At 40.4% G+C, this 16,464-nt stretch overlaps 1 protein-coding gene across 1 annotated transcript; it reads left to right on the forward strand.

Annotated features, from left to right (window-relative positions):
* Window positions 1–200: 200 nt before the first annotated feature.
* Window positions 201–12,176, forward strand: LOC145398934 (uncharacterized). The gene is made up of 11 exons (XM_080271671.1): window positions 201–382; window positions 1,917–2,133; window positions 2,449–3,021; window positions 3,641–3,829; window positions 4,081–4,233; window positions 4,902–5,064; window positions 6,074–6,135; window positions 8,450–8,548; window positions 9,367–9,505; window positions 10,650–10,886; window positions 11,321–12,176. Exons 1-11 carry the CDS (start codon window positions 210–212, stop codon window positions 12,028–12,030), a joined length of 2,715 nt encoding a protein of 904 aa, XP_080127797.1. The 5' UTR covers window positions 201–209; the 3' UTR covers window positions 12,031–12,176.
* The last annotated feature ends 4,288 nt before the right edge of the window (window positions 12,177–16,464 follow it).

Here is a 16,464-nt window from a genome sequence, read left to right on the forward strand (position 1 = left end):
AATCGAAATTAAACGATTATTAATACACACAGCTGAGATTTATCGAAAATACTGGAGAATCACAATTTATCAGTACTGTAAGGGGACACAGTCAGATAAGCTATTTTATCACTGCCGCATCACCTTGAATAAGATCGTGTTATGTCTGCCGCAGGAACGTCATCGAGTACGGCCGAGACGAGAGCAGGTTTTCCTCTTTTTTAGCCAGTATGGAGGGTGCTACGGGCACTTCACTCCTGCTGGATGAATTAGAGGGCCCTAAAACTCTGCTGGTGTACTGTGGTGGCGAGGAAAGTGAAGGAGTACAGGCCACAGAGGACCCACAAGACCTCCAACTCGCAGAGAATCTCGACCTCCAGCCACCACTCACTCTTGATAATGAGTACGTGAACATATCCATATCACAGCTGTTTTGTATACCCTATGCCCCTCAGTGAGTAATTACATACATTTTATGTGCGTCATACTGCTACAATACGACATATTTTAATATACGGCCCAAAGTAGGCTACACCCGATTGGTAAATATCAGTTGCTGTTATTGTGTCTATCATCCTTGGCTGTTGGTATGGAATAATGGGATGCCCAGTAACTTATGATCGCTAAATAGAAAGAGTTCTCAGCTCTACAATATCTGTATCAGTTTACCCTCCTTAGTATCAGAATTTAAGGTAATAACTGTCAATAGTACTGTTAAAGTATGTTTTATAAACATCATTTTATATATATATATATATATATATATATATATATATATATATGATTGTGAACTATTTTGGTTGGAGGAATGGGGTGCAGTATCCTCAAAGTTACTATGGTAGATGTTGCTAGACCCAGTCATCTTTCTAGGCTAGGTTAAGTTAGGGTTGTTAGGTTCACACTTTGCCAGTACAGTGGTTGTTTAGGCCCCTGTTACACCTTCACGATGCTGACCACGCTTTTGCTCCGATTTGGGAAATCGTGGTGGGTCATTGTGAATCATGGAGGTCGGGATGGATCATGGTAAGTCAGGATAAGGCTACAACTATTTTGAATGGTTCAGAACTGTCGTAGCCCTCTCCCAATTTACCACAACCCATCCTGACCTTCATGATTCACAATGACTGTGCCACGACCTTGATCCCGACCCACCACAATTTACACTGAGCAAGATCTATTGCATGTCAGGTGGCTGATTTCACATTCATTAGAAAGAGGTATGTTATTTTCACTTTGGTATATTTATACTGCAGTGAGTGTTTTAGGGTGGTTTGATGGAATTTTTTTTTTAAGCTCATGTCGTACTTTTCTCATTGCATATGACACTTTTCTTTAATACAGTATTCATTTTTGCAGTTTAATTGTTGGTATATTTGTGTTTCATCTGAAGAAAAGTGAAGCAGTGATATTACAGTAAAGGTAATCCTCATTATTGATAAGGGACAAGTTTCAAAATATCAGTTTTTTTTACAAACAGTTGCTACAGTATATAGTGGGTGGCTGCTACCCCAGGCTAATTTGAATGTGAAACCAGTGAATATCAGGGTGAAATTGACCCTCTCCTGCAGTCCACCATTCTTCTTTCTGAGGGACAGGGAGGGAGTTGAGAGACATTTGTATAACTGGGCAGCTCCACTGTCCAGTTATATCAGCACCACAAAATGAAAGCATCCCTCTCTACTGTAAATAGGGGAAACTGGGTAATCATCATCATAGGTGGCAGTGGAGCTGGTATATTCAATTTCTCTTTGACTGAACTGTGGACTTAAAGGCAAACGGGATGTGGAAAAATAAAAAAAGTTTTATAATGAGGATTGCTTATATACAGTGTGGGTACCATTAACTTAAATGACATTAATGTTAAATCATATCATTACAGCATTGTATATAGTATAAATATGAGTCATTTAGTTGACACTAGTGTTTGACATTACTAGGGATGATGCACTGTGGTTGGTGGGCAACACACTGCAGCTGGGGATGGAGGGTGGAGGCAGCACTGCAGATGACACAGTTTTACTTGGGGGATCTGAGGTGCTGGGAAGAGAGGGGACACTGCTGGAGACAGGGGAAGGCGAGACACTGCTCTTCCTGAGTGAGGATGTTAATCTTCTGCCATTTACCCAAGAGCTGCCTGTGGTTCATGAGCCACTAGTAAGTGCTAAGGGAAGGCCACCACGTCTTAGACTGACATAACTCAGAATTAGGTGAACAATTTTCTTTACTCTTACCATCTCCAGATGAATGTACAGTATTTAGATGAGGATATGATTTTTGGTCTGGAGGGTTGGACACAGCCTTCATTCACCCTTTCACTATTAAAGGTCTATCCTAAGTTCAAGAAAATCACCAAATGATAACAAGAACAGTACCATATATAAAAATGTCATTAACTAATGGGGATGATCATGCACATATCTGTAATGTAGTATTAAAGGACCAGTACTTCAACAAACATTACTTCCACAGAATACCACATCAACTGAGAAGCTCCAGGTCACTGTGAGGGAGGAACCAAGGCAGTCAAAAATGGGAGGATGGGAACCAAGCGATCAGGGTAATAATAACTCACACTCCAATACTGCTCTAAATACTTCACACATCACTACTACTCTAAATACTTCACACACCAATACTCCTCTGAAAACATACAGTTGCCCTGCCACCACTAAACCTTCAAAGGCATCCCCACTTCGGCCTTCAGGTCCCATCCCCTCACCTGCTCCTGAAACCAAATGTCAAACCACCGTAGAAAAGTCGAGCATTGTTCTCAGTCACTCTTCCACTCAGTATGTAGTAAAACCTTTAATAAATGTAAAATCCAGAGAAACTGAAAATCCTATATTGTTGCCTCAAAGAAAAAAGGGACAGCAATCCGGCATGAAACTGAAACTTGCTGCCTGTTCTAAGTCTTCAATAGATGAGGACGAGCTGAGTGAGGAGCCACTTTTGGGCCCGTCACTACGCTGGCCAACCCAACCCAAGAGCTACAGAGGTGCTAAGGCGAGGGACAGTAGTGTGCTCAGAAAAAATATCAGGAAGGTGAGGAATTCTGCATTATTATTTACAATGATGATGGATGGATGGATATATTAGTTCTTTGAGTGTACTTTATGGAGACCTTAACATATGATGCTGTAATATAAAGTACTGGTAGGTGAAGTGTTCTTTAGTTTCTTAAGCAGTTTAGTGAACCAGTTCTTGAGTCTACTTGGCCAGACAAACCATGGTTATAAGGAGCATCAGTCATTTTAGTGTTACCTTCAGGTTACAATACACTGATTAATAAACCAAATGGCTTCTTGTACTCCAGCAAACTATGGTATAAACCACATAGGTGGTAACCAATAAATGGATGTCTTGTGATCTAGTGTGACTAGATGCTTCATCTAGATGTGGCCTGTGAGGGTTTATAATGTGGGTGTAGGGGGGGTGTAATTAGGGGTTATACACATTCAGTATAATGTCACTAAAGGTACAAATGACCTTGCCTTTAATGCCTATACTAATCAGCCAAGCCTGGGACCTATACACTCCAGATTTCAGAGGCAGTGGGCTATTACTACAGTATTTCATCTTTTACTTTTTTTTTTTTTTTTTTTTTTTTTTTTTTTAAAGCTCTGGTTGATTTCAATATTGTTTCTTTCATCCTCCTGGTCAGATTCCCCCTCGTGTGGACACTGATGGTGAGACAAGTGGCATGGGCTCCTCAGTAGATGAACCAGTTGAGTCTTCTACTGAGAGTGCCTCTGAAGCCCCTCCTGCCCCTGCCCCATCCTTTCTGCAGCCTCGAACCTCAGCTGCCTCCAGCCCACGCAACCTCACCTCTACCTCACCTACTGCCGTCAAGGTTAGTACATTGTGTATAATTCTAAATGGCATTGTCATATGAAAAATTTATGCATATCTGTAATAGTATCCAGTCATGGACATGATGGTGAGTTTTGGTAGTGGCTTTGTTGGCACTACACTGAAGAGGTCATTTTTCTTACCATGATGTGCTGGTTTTGATATTGTGAATACCAAGCAGCAACAGTTATCCGGAGTAAACCACCCCCTTTGAAATATACAGTGAAGTTCATTATGGCTTTTGCTTTGCAGAAACGGCGTGGTGGGTGGCCCAAGGGTCGAAAGCGCAAACCAGAGCTGCCTGGAGTGAAGCCCCCCAAGGCACCTCTAACTGCCTATGTCCTCTTCCTCAACGAACGCAGGAAATATTATAAAGAAACAAGGCCAGATCTGAGATTTGGAGCTGTGAGTTGTTTAGATCCTTGATATCACTTTTTCCCTTTTGATCATTTTACTATTTTATCCTTTATGTGTTTATCTTTCTCTGTTTTTTAGTCAGAAGTCATAATCTCTGAGGAAATGTTTACATTTTTGAACGCCTTGGCCATACATGCATGCCTGTTTAAACTGTTATTCATCTGTTGATAGCAATGAAGAGTGATACTGGGTGCTGTGTAGCTTCAACACCATTTTTATATGCCACCAATAAGTAGCTAGGAGTAAGTGTTCTTTAATAATTATGTGCCTGTACATTTGTCAGTTCTAATAAGGGCCTCGGGTTTGAGTTCCATGTTCTTCTCCTAGTCCAATTGCCATCCAGGTCTGGTCTTAGCCCAGACTTTGTAAATATTTTGGGGTTCTGTTCCAGGGAGTGTAGTGAATGGCTAGTTAATGTGGTTTTGGACCTATGCTACTTCCATGTTATTACCTCCCAGGGATGATGGTAAGCATTATCTTTTGTAGTCATCCTGTTTCCCTAAGATTTCCATTCCCTTCCATCAAAATATTGCATTCCCAGATGCCTGGAACATATTCACATGTTACTTGCACAGTCTTTCCATTAGTCACTTTCTTTTCACCTATACTGTATGGGAAAAGAGTCACCTTTATATATTTTATTATTTTTTTTCCAGGTGACAAAGCTGCTAGGTGCAGAGTGGTCCAGCTTGACAGCAGAACAGAAGGCAGCCTTTGTGACACGCTCTGAACTGGACAAACGACGCTACCGCAATGAACTCCAGGCGTACCGGCAGTCCCACGATTACCAGCTTTTGTTGCGAAAGAAGCGAATCAAAAGCAAGTGTTTTCTAATGTAGGGTGGTGGTGGGCCGTCTAATTTTGTTTACAAAATTCCTTTTTTTTATGGAATTTTATATTATATGGCACCTGGTGGTTTAGTGGGTAATTGAGGCACTCCGATCAGACTAAGCCTGTGCAGGCTTATATCCAAGGGGTGGTTGGGATTTATTGCTCACATAATGCCACTCAGGGATGATTGAGGCTGGTTTTAAATGTCAGGGCCAGCTTGCTTAGCCCCAGGCTACTACACTCCTCATGGGGCAACACTGGATTAGATGATGATGATGATAAAGTGCATTTTATTTTGTCATTATATTTATATTTAGGAACCACTGACCATGCTAGTAGCACATGTAGGTCCTGTAACATGGTGGCAGCTTTTCATTTGTTGAAATTTTGGCTGTCGAGTGACACAGAGGTCTCTTTGTGAGACCTCACCCCAACTCTTCCTCAGTGTGCGTCCAGGCACTTTTCTCTCCATTTTCACACCAGTCATCCTCCTCCCTCCTCTCAACATGTTGGTTAAAGTGATACCCAATTTATTAAGTTTTTGTTAGCTCAGGGTTTTGCATTTTACTGTGTGTCGCAGATTTGTTGAATCTGTGAGTCTCAGAAGTGTGTCACTGAATTTTTATCTTTTTGTGGACAGTGGTGTGGAGCCCAAAACCTAGAGTCTGGCTACATGTGAGGTTCAGCCACATATGCACAGTTTAAGTCAGGGGTATGGATCATATTATATACAGCTGTACCTCATCATCACCCTACCTGGGCCGCTCCACCTGGTGGGAGTTAACTTTCATTCAGTGTAGGTTTCAAGTTGGGATCAAACCATGTAGTAGCCAGAAATGTTGAAAAAGTTGCATTCCTCCTAACTCCCCTATATTTTTTCATATCTTCTGACTTATTTTCCTTGCATACTGGTAACTTTAATCTTTCATTTGCTCTAGAATACTCAAAGGAGAGTCAACAGCGTTAGGTGAAGTCAACAAAATGTGCCGTTTTTCAGATGTCATCAGGCGGGGAGGAACAACTACTGAGGAATCATCTGACTTCACTGATGAAATTGATGTAAGTAGAAAACTGATGATGTAAGAAGAAAACTGAGTACCTGCATAAGGATCAGAGAGGTAAAGACGATAATGCTGTAGAATATGTATCAGTCAGTCAGTCCTTCAATCAGAGTGATGCCACACTTCCTGTTAAGGGAGGCTGGAACAATATATATTTTTTTCTTTATAAATAAATACAACGTGAGATCAGAGGAATATGTAAGGAAAGATTTGATGTAGGAGGATTTGGCAAGTTTAAGGGGTTACCTGTTCTGTCCCACAGCAGCAGACTGGAGCAGGTAGATGGAGGTAATATGATACTGTACTAAATTAAGAATATATGGAGTAAAAGGGAAGCAGCTGAATTCCACGAAGAGTATGTATGAGGGTGCTAAGTCTGCTGTGCATATGGATGGTGAACTGAGTGATTTTTTTAATATCTGAATGTTGGATTGAAACAGGGATGTGTCTTGTCTCCCTGGCTGTTCAATTTGTATATGGATGAGGTTATGAAAGAGATACAAGGTAGGACAATGGATGTTCAAGCAGCCCTAATGAAAGAGGGCAACATTTGGAAACTTACAGTAGATACTGCTGTTTGCAGATGATACTGTACTGTTAAGTGAAGACAAAGGGGAACTGCAAGGCTTGGTGAATGACTTTGAGAGAGTGTGTAAGAAATGACATCTAATGGAGAATGTAGGGAAGAGTAAAGTTAAGGTTTTTGGGAGAAATAATGTACAGTGAAGTTGGAAGAGGAAATGGAAAATGTGAGTTCATTTAAGTACTTGGGTTGTGTGATGAGTAAGGATGGAAGTTTAGAGGGTGAAGTGCTTGAAAGGGTACAATAAGGAAGAAAGGTGGAGGCGCTCACCATCCACTCGATGTAGTGCTATTTTGGGTGTCTGCCCTTTCCTCTCTTCCTTCCTTCCTCTTCTGTCTTTTCTTGGGTGTCTGCCTTTTCCTCTCTTCCTCCTCTGTCTTTCTTTCCCTCATTCTTTCCTTATCCTTCTGCCTACAGATGACTTTACACTCCCTCTTCTGTCTCTCTTTCCATCGCTTTCTCCTCTTCCTTCTGCCCGTGGGTGACTCTGCACTAAGTGACGAGCCAAATGGTTTCCTGTACACCAAGAAACCATTTACTAAGCTGGGTGGTAAACATATAACAAAATTATGGCGCCTGGTGGTTTAGCAAGTAAATAAGGTGCTCCAGTCGGACTGAGCTGGTGTAGGTTTATATTGGAGGGGTGGTTGGAGTTTATTGCTCACATAATGCCACTCAGAGATGTGTGAGGCTGGTCACCCTAATTTTAAATGTCAGGACCAACTTGTCTATCCCCAGGCTCCTACACTTCTCATAAGGCAACATAGGATTGGCTGATGGATGGATGGAGAATGTGAGTGCATTTAAGTACTTGGGTAATGTGATGAGTAAGGATGGTAGTTTGTTGGATGAAGTAATTGAAAGGGTACAACAGGGAAGAAAGGCTGCTGGGTCTTTGAAGGCAGTGATTATAAATAGGGAAGTGAGTATGAAAGTAAAAAAAGATGCTGCATGACAGTACCAACTCTAATGTATGACAGTGAGGCTTGGACCTTGTTGGAAGGACATAAGTCAAGAGTGAGAGCAGTGGAAATGAGTTATTTGAGAGGAGCATGTGGAGTTACATGGAGAGACAGACTGACAAAAAAGGAAGTGAATGAGCATTGTGGTGTAGATGTGGATGTGACAGAAAGCATTTGGAGAAATACAGTGAGGTGGTTTGGCCATGTGGAGAGGATGAAGAATGAGAGACTAACAAGGAGAGTGTATGTGAGGTGGAGGGGGGGAGAGGGAGGGTAAGGCTGAGGATGAGATGGAGGGACGGAGTATAGAAGTATATGAGAGAGGGGGGTGTGGACTAGGGGGAAAGAGAACAGTGAAGTGGTGGAGGACAGGGCGACATGGAAGCGATTTGTTTGTGGCCACTTCTCACGGGATTAAGGCGCCTAGCAACAGATGGATAAATAGACAGTATGACTGGCTTGTAGGAGAAAGAATTACACGATGGGAAAATGAACATGACAATAACAGCTAGTATTTGTCCATGAATAATGTTCTTAGGCCATTTCTTTAGCACAAACTTTACAAAATGATTTACAATGAAACAGAGATTAAAAATAAGTATAAAAAGGAGAGAGTGAGACACACAATACAGGAGAAATGGGAAGACTATCACAATTTACAAAAGAAAGAACTAAAACTAAGACATAATGGAGAAAAAAGGTAGACTAACATAATTCACACCTGAAGTTCCCTCCAACATCAAACATTTGTCAACTGTTTCCCTTAGGATGATGACAGTGAGGAGCTGTATTGCCGCATCTGTGATCAGCTGTTCACATCCCTGCACAACAAGCGGGAGCATCTATATGGCAAACAGCACCTTCAGGTAAGTTGTAGGAAATGGTTGCACAGGAAGAAAGTCTAACTCCTTCACCACTGTGATGTCTTTTAGTTTATGCCGCTGTCTCCTGACATATTTATTCAAGTTAAAGAGATCTTTCAAACTGTAGGGCATGCATAAAGCTTTAAATAACTCCCTCACCAGAAGCTGAAATGAGTCATCTGGAGGTAACAAGAATAAAGCAATCAAATACATTATGTCACTGGCTTGAAAAGATTAATCTTCTTATTTTAGGACATCGTCTTCCTACCTTGCATTCCACCAGTCTTGTTTTAATAAAAATGTTACTGCATAGCCATTGTCTTATCACTGTTGTATGCCACATAAACTTTGAGTGACGTGTGGAGAATAGTCAGTTAAGCTACGGTACTCTTCATTTTGTTCATGCTTCATATCCCTTCTTATCCAGCCATTTATGACTTTATTGAAAACCAATCTTCTGGTTTTGAATAAATTTAGCCACACATTCCCACCCCTTTTCTGTCCATGTCTTAATGCAAGAGTTAACTGTGAATCTTTAATATTTTCAGGTATTCAACTAATCAACTCTGAAACTTTCTTCCTTGCCCTGTTGTTTCTGCTGTCTCTAATCTCTTTTCTTTTACTTGCAATATATACAAGCATAACAGAATTAACTAATCTTGAACGTAGCTTTTGTTTTGTTCAGTTTCTTTGGAAGGGAGAATGTTGAAGACTCGCAACCTTGGACCCTTTCGTTTTGCATTAAAAATTGTCTTATAACCCATCCCTTCGTCCTTCCTCATCTGTACCATTAAGTGATATCCAATTTCTTCCTTTTCAAGGCCATCACAGGAGAATATCAGCGTGAGAGACTGGCAGAGGAGGAGCGGCATATGGCGGGTGGGGGTGTAGTGGGTACTGGGCGGGGGGCACAAGCAGACTGTTTGTGTGGCCTGCCTGCAGCACAGAGTTCCAGGAAAGGTAAAGTTACACCTGATATACATCTGTTTATTATATCAATCTCTAACCACTCCATTCCAAGAGGTCCTTCTTTAAGATGAACAAACTGTTGTGGTAGGGGGGAAAAAAAAAAATGAAGTTCAGAAAAAAAAAATCATTTTAATGAAGTTCATAATGAAGTGATTACTCATTCATTGCTTTGTTTTGAAAGGCTCTGAAGATGCTTATGTGCATGTACCTTGTTCACCTGATGTTGGCTTTCCATGCTGCGTAATCTCCTGCACCATGTGTAATTACCCTCTGTATTTAGTGTAAATTTATGCACAAAAGGTACTGGCATATTATGTCTTATTGCTCAAAATTTTCCATTCTTGGAAGTCATGTGGCAGCTTACACATAAAGAATCAATGGCAGTTGATAAAACATACAAGTTTATGTAATTCAAATTATTATCGCCTGCTTTTTGCAAGGCACAGCAATGATGTTTTTGCCAGCATTTGTGTGTCTGTGTCTGTGCATCTGTTCCCAACAAATTTTGAAAAGTTGTGAATGAATTTTCACCAAACCTTCGGGAAATAGCAACTAAGTGGATGTGTAGAAGCCTGTTACTTTTGGTGTGGATTTGATCAGTGAGAGATTTGATCAAATGTCAGCCGCTATATGTTTTTTATGGGCTGGCTTTTTACGAAACACGGTGACTGAATTCCGTAGAGTTTTGCGATTTTTCTTCAAATTTGTACCCTATCCAACAACATATTTTGCCAGGCAATTAGCATTTGGCCTCCGAATACTTTTGTTTCATTACTTATGTTAACTGATCATGTTTCTGAATATTGTTTTTACAAGCCTCACATGCAGAATTTGTCCCAAACTATAATAGAGTTTGAATTATTTGAATTTCATTAAAACAGAGTGTACTAATTTTCCACAACACCCACTGACATGTCATAAAACACTGACACCATCACACCAGTCCTGAATGAGACAGCTACTGTATAACATATATTCAATATGGATGGTGGACATCAGGACCAAGGTGCTGATGTGAAAGTGTTTGGCATGGAAGAGAATTCCTTGTACTCAGGGAAGGAATGTCAATTCTGTAGTGAAAGTTGGATTTAAAAAAATAACTAAATAAATAAAATAAAAGGCATCTCTCTCCCAGGCATGCGACGTATCCCAGGTGTGTGTCCTGCTTGCTCCACCACCCCTAGAGCACCCAGGACACAGGACGAGGACCACGATGGAGATGAGGAAGATGAGGAGGAGGAGGAAGAAGAGGAGGAGGAGGAGGAGGAAGATGAGGAAGAAGATGAGGAGGAGGATGCAGCTCTGAGGACACCTACAGGTGGAATGACCAGCATGGCAGAAGCTCTAGAGGGAGTTATGGCAAAGGTTATAGGTGAGGCAGAGCTTGATTAGTTATTGTTTAGATCAAAGAAGTTTTTCAAAATATTGTTATACAAAGAAATGTGAAATATGATATTGGCAGAATCAAAGAATGTTACACACAGGTTGTATTTACATTTTCCTCAAATAGTAAACACAGGACTGTAAATATTAAACATGCAGTTCTCATTGTGAATCAGGGAAGTTATTAAAAAAAAAAAAAAAAAAAAAAAAAAAAAAATCAGAATTTTCCCATACATTGGGTACTTTAAACTGGCAAATTAGCTTCAGGGGTAGCACTGGAACTTTTATAGACAGTTTTTGTTAAGTTACAGTGGACTTAATAGCAAAATAGTAATCACAAACATGAATTAAAATGGGGATATGCAGTAATAATATGTAATTACTTGAGTTCCTCAGCTCATTTTTGTATTAAACTTGTGGCAGAGAGGGAAAAAGAGATTGCTGCACTTGAAGGGAGTCGCGAGGCAGCCCGAGCTCGCAACCTACAGCTGGCTGGGGGTCTGTTGCGTTTACGGGAGCAGAGTCAGGGGTTGGAAGGACAGCAGGCACACCTCAGGGCAGAGAATGCACAACTCAAGGCTGAGGCAGACACACTTTGGATGCTGCCGGCTCTGTTTGGTGTCACACCACTGCAAATGGTTGACATTACACTGAGGGAGCAGCAGGCAGAGGAAGAAGAACAAGAGGAAGAGGAAGGACAGTGGAGTGAGGAGAGGGAAGGGCAAGAGCAATGGCAACCAGAAAATGTTGAGAATCAGACTTGGCAAACACAGGAAAAGCCAGAGAATAACCAAGGCCAGCCACAAGAGGAACTGTGGGAGAGCAAACTTGAGGTGACGGAAGACCAGTTGGAAAATGCACAGCTTAACAAACCAAGAGACATTTGGGAAGGTCATTTGGAGCAGGAAGAGGTTCAGGGTGAGACAGATGATCAAAAATGGATTCCACAGGACCTTTGGGAAGAGGAGCTGGAGGAGAAGTGGCAGCAGCATGGAATCTGGGAGGATCATGAGGAGGAGCAGGATCCAGAGGAAGTGTTGAATGTACAGCAGGAAGATCACACGTGGCAGCAACAAATTAAAGGGGAAAATGAGGCAGAACCTGACTTTTCATCACTGCTCAAAGACAGTTGAGTAGAAGTGAAGTTGACATGAGCAAAGCTTTATAAATAAAATTTACTTTGAAAAGAATACTGTTATTAAAAGATTAGGAGAAATACACTGAGGTGGTTTGGACATGTGGAGAGAATGGAGAATGAAAGACTGACTAAGCGGGTGTATGCAGGTGAGGTGGAGGGAGGGGTAGACCGAGGATGAGGTGGAGGGATGGAGTTGAGAGGTATATGAGGGAGGGGGGGGTGAGTTGGGGGAAGGGGAGTCAAATGGTGGGTGACAGAGTGACTTGGAGGCGTTTTGTCTGCGGCCACCCTTTGCGGGATTAGGGCGTCGGGCTATAGATAGATAGATAGATAGAAAAGGTTAGGATGATGATTCTACTGTTAACAGTGCAGTGATTTGGAAAAATGAGACCCTGACTAACAACTACCTACACATCACTACTGGTGATGGTAAGTTATCATTGATAACTGTTGACTACAAAGTGAGATAAGAATTACTGTATATGAATATTATTTTAAAGAGTTGTAAAATTTCAGTATTGCCAAACTTCAGTTGCATTTTTAATTGCATTTTATGACATTATTTACACATTTTTAATCATCCTTTTTATCCAGTAATATATATATATATATTTGTTGCTGCCATGATAATTTTTTTTTATTCAATTTACATTTGTAATTACCTCTAGTAGTAAAGGGGGCACAGAAGGTTGTACCTAACCCCACTGATTCGAAGTTTATCCTAAATTTATCTGGAGAAAGTAAGACCAAAATAAATGTCACCAGAGTGAAGGGGTTAAGACACTGAAGGTGATAGTCTCATCAGCTTAATATGGTAGTTTTCTAATGTCTCTTGAGAATTTATTTTGCATACTGGATGTAATTATTCACTTGTTAGCTACTGAGGTATTCCTAATACTGACACTGACTATACTGATATCATACAGGAGGCTGACTGCTTCATGCAATGACATTAGTATAATCAGGCAGTTAAGCAGCCTAGTTATACAAACACCTCTCATTTCCCTCCTTATTCCCAGAAAGAATGATGCTGGAATGCGAATAAAAGGCAACTTAAGCATACAGGCCACCAGGTTCATTTTTTTGATGAACTTGAGGCCACAACATACAGAAGAATATGAACATGCCATATGTAGAATAACTGGAAAGAGGTGCTAGGAAGCCTCCTTAACTGACAAGCACATGGTCCTTAGGTAGTTGTTGTATCAGGGCAACTCTGTCAAAGAACATTATCACACACTATCACTGTTGAGGCGGAATATTTTAGTTGTGCCAGTGTCATTAACTCCTTCAGCCTGAGGAACTCCTTTCATTTTATTCTTGCTACCTACAGGTGATTCCTTCCCCCCCCCCCAAAGTTTAGTGATGTTTGGTATTTAAGAGGTCAGTGAACTGTTTTTGTAGCTTCTCCAGTTTGAAAAGCCACTCTTCATTCATGTGGAGACTGAGAGAATAAAAAACTGAATGAGTTAACTTCTTCAGTCCGGTCATGTACCGTTCGGGTATATTCTTGCAACTATGAGACTTATTTTATTCAACCAGAGTGACTTTTCCAGTTGATGGGGTAAGCTACAGCATTATTTCTCCCTTTCATTACAAAAGATCCCACTAAACTAAGTAAAAGTGACTGGAGGTAGCAAGAGTAAAACAAGTTACATCATCAAGCAGAAGAGCTTAAGGACTGAAAATTAAGAAATGGTAAAGGAGTTTGGAGATGATCACTGAGTTTTGCCAATATTTATGACAGATATCTACTTGGTTGTCTGAAGTTCCTAGTATGCTTGGTGCCACAATGATCATACCAGGATTACCTATATAATAAAGCCCTAAACCAATTCAATCCAGTAACATGCCCCCCCTCCCCCCCATTTTATTTTCCCTATAAGTAGAGGGTTTTCTTCCAGTGTAGGGGAGATATCTCATTGAGAATGGGTTAACGAAGTCTATATCTAACAACTCCAGTCGAAAAAAGTCTCTCCCAAGCTGAATAAAATAGTTTGGAATAATCAGTTACAAAATATGCCATCACATTAAAGGGTCTGAGATACTGAAAGTTTTAAAGCCCTTAGAATGTGACGCATAAAATTACTTGACAGACAGTATTTTGGTGTACGGACTGTAACTATGTCCAGTCTCTTAGAACACTGTAATGCTGGGGTGGAGTGCTTTTATCATAAGAAAGTAAAGCATGACAACCACCTAATCAAAGGGTATTGCCGTCTCTCATAAGTGCTTTTAGGAAAGATGATGATGACAATGATTTTATGAAGGACATAATTAGTTAATGTTAAAGAATTTCTGTGTGGAAAGTGTATACAGTATTATTATTACTGAGATTATGATTACTGTATTTTTATATAATGGTTCTGGCTGCAGGAAGAGCTGTAAACAGTATTTTTCTTGTGGGACCAGGGGCTTGACTCACTATACCATTTTCACTTTAACTTGGCAGAAAATTGACCTCTCTCCAATTTGAATTCTGACCTATAACACGTGATTAACACAAGAACATAGCACTAGACAAAGAAGTGTTATGGAAATGTAGTCATAGCAGTCTTCTTCTATACACTGCATAAGGACAAAAATCTCCACCAAGTTAAGGTGAAAAAAAATTAATAAACTTAGGATCAGTCCACTGTTGTGTCTGAGATTTATTGTCTTGCAGGAGGGACAAGAAATGTATCAAAGCTGGACTATCATGGGCAAGACATTGACTCATGGATAAACTGTATGGTAAAATCCCTGAACATTTGTTTTTCTCGGGAAGGATGAAAAAAGGAGAATGCTAGACCTTCCCACACTTCCCATTCTTCCTGTGAAAACATATCTTGGTTACTTGTAGGTGTTGTATTCCCATGATCTTAGGTAGCTCACCAGTACCTCTTCCTTAGCAATCTGCTGTTTTGCATATTACACCTACAGTAGATGCTGCCTTGTATGCAGTTAAAAGGCCTTTTAGACTCTCAATGATGCTGGAAAGGGACACCACATGGACACTGATATAATCAGATAGATCCACCACCGGGTTTTACAGGTGTCCCTCATCTCCCTCTCTATTCCCTCCAAAGAGCATGGTGGATTGTGGGAAAATGGCAATTTCAGCCTGCAGTCCACCAGGTTCATGTCTAATTGAGCCTGGGACCATCACAGCAGATACTGAATTGGATGCAAAAATACAAACAAACACACATTAACATGCCATATGCATTAATTAACTGGTAAGGAAGATGTGCCAGTGAGCCTCCTTAACCAATGACAATATGGGCCAAGAGGTAAAACAGATTCCAGAAGCAACAAAACAGAAAGCACAATAGTTCTCCATGTGTTGTACCGGGTACATTCTTTTTCCCTGTTTTCTGGAACCTGCCTCGCCTCATCCTCAGGTGGGAAAAAGTGGTCATGGTGATGATTACGGTATGGTTACTCCATGCCACGCTTGGTACTGTACCTGGTATATAAACTTTATTCCTTCATGTGAAATAACTAACAGTTAAGTATACAGTAAAGCCTTATTGTTCTTTATATGTTGCCTGCTTATTCTTGTCAATGAGTCCTTCAGTCTGATGACATATTTTCACTGCAACTACCTCCAGACTATTTGGTTCATCCTGTGTTATAGTAAACGGTCAGTGATGGCTGTATCTAACCTCGGCAACTGAAAAAGTCCATCCTTAACAATATCAATTTGTTTGGAAACTGCAAGAATAAAATAAAAAAATAAGTCCGCTGGTTGAAACAGTTTAGTCCACAATATATTACTGAATTTCCTGCTTAAGTTACACTGCTACCTATAAACACTGATTCTCAAATTCCACTAATAATAATCTGGATCAGTCCAGTTAAACCCCTTCAGTCTAATGACATATTTTTCATTGTTCATGTACAGTACTTCCAAGAAGCTCTGTTCGATCAGGAAAGGTTAGATATAGCCTTCACTAACTTTTTCACTACAAAAATCTCATGTACAGATGAATAATGTCATTGGTGGTTCACTGATAGAAATGGAGAAGAAGTAATTGAATTGAAGAGGTCTGTATTGATAACAACTGCCTTTCTAAATAAGCCAAGTAGTAAAATGAAAGAGGTGAAATAAGAAGCGGCATTAAATTACCATTTCTCAAGCTAAGTAGTTGAAAGAATGAGATGAGGTATGAAGCAGCACAAAATTGCTGTACTGTGTTTCAACTACAGCCAGACAGATGATAAGTAAAACATGACCAGGACTGTTTTAAGTTGCTGAGTGCATGGAAAGGAGTGGTGTATTGCTCACAACGTAGAATTAATTAGTATGTGTACTTAAGTATACAATACTTACAAATACAGTATCCATATCCCCTGATGCTAACACAGTATCTACAGTATATCCTCTGATCCTACCCCATTATCCTTCAACCCACACAATCCAATTTTCATATATTCTACAGCACAT

This window comes from Coenobita brevimanus, chromosome 47 (genome assembly GCF_032717465.1).
Source record: "Coenobita brevimanus isolate Jiangsu-jjx chromosome 47, ASM3271746v2, whole genome shotgun sequence".
Classification (NCBI taxonomy): Eukaryota; Metazoa; Arthropoda; class Malacostraca; order Decapoda; family Coenobitidae; genus Coenobita; species Coenobita brevimanus.

What these genes read in the sequence shown, in the direction of transcription:
- LOC145398934 (XM_080271671.1), top strand. Translation starts at nt 210, where the DNA reads ATGGAGGGTGCTACGGGCACTTCACTCCTGCTGGATGAATTAGAGGGC. An exon ending in GCGAAAGAAGCGAATCAAAA is followed by an intron (nt 5,065 to 6,073) that starts GCAAGTGTTTTC and finishes GCCGTTTTTCAG; the next exon opens with ATGTCATCAGGCGGGGAGGA. An exon ending in AGCACAGAGTTCCAGGAAAG is followed by an intron (nt 9,506 to 10,649) that starts GTAAAGTTACAC and finishes TCTCTCTCCCAG; the next exon opens with GCATGCGACGTATCCCAGGT.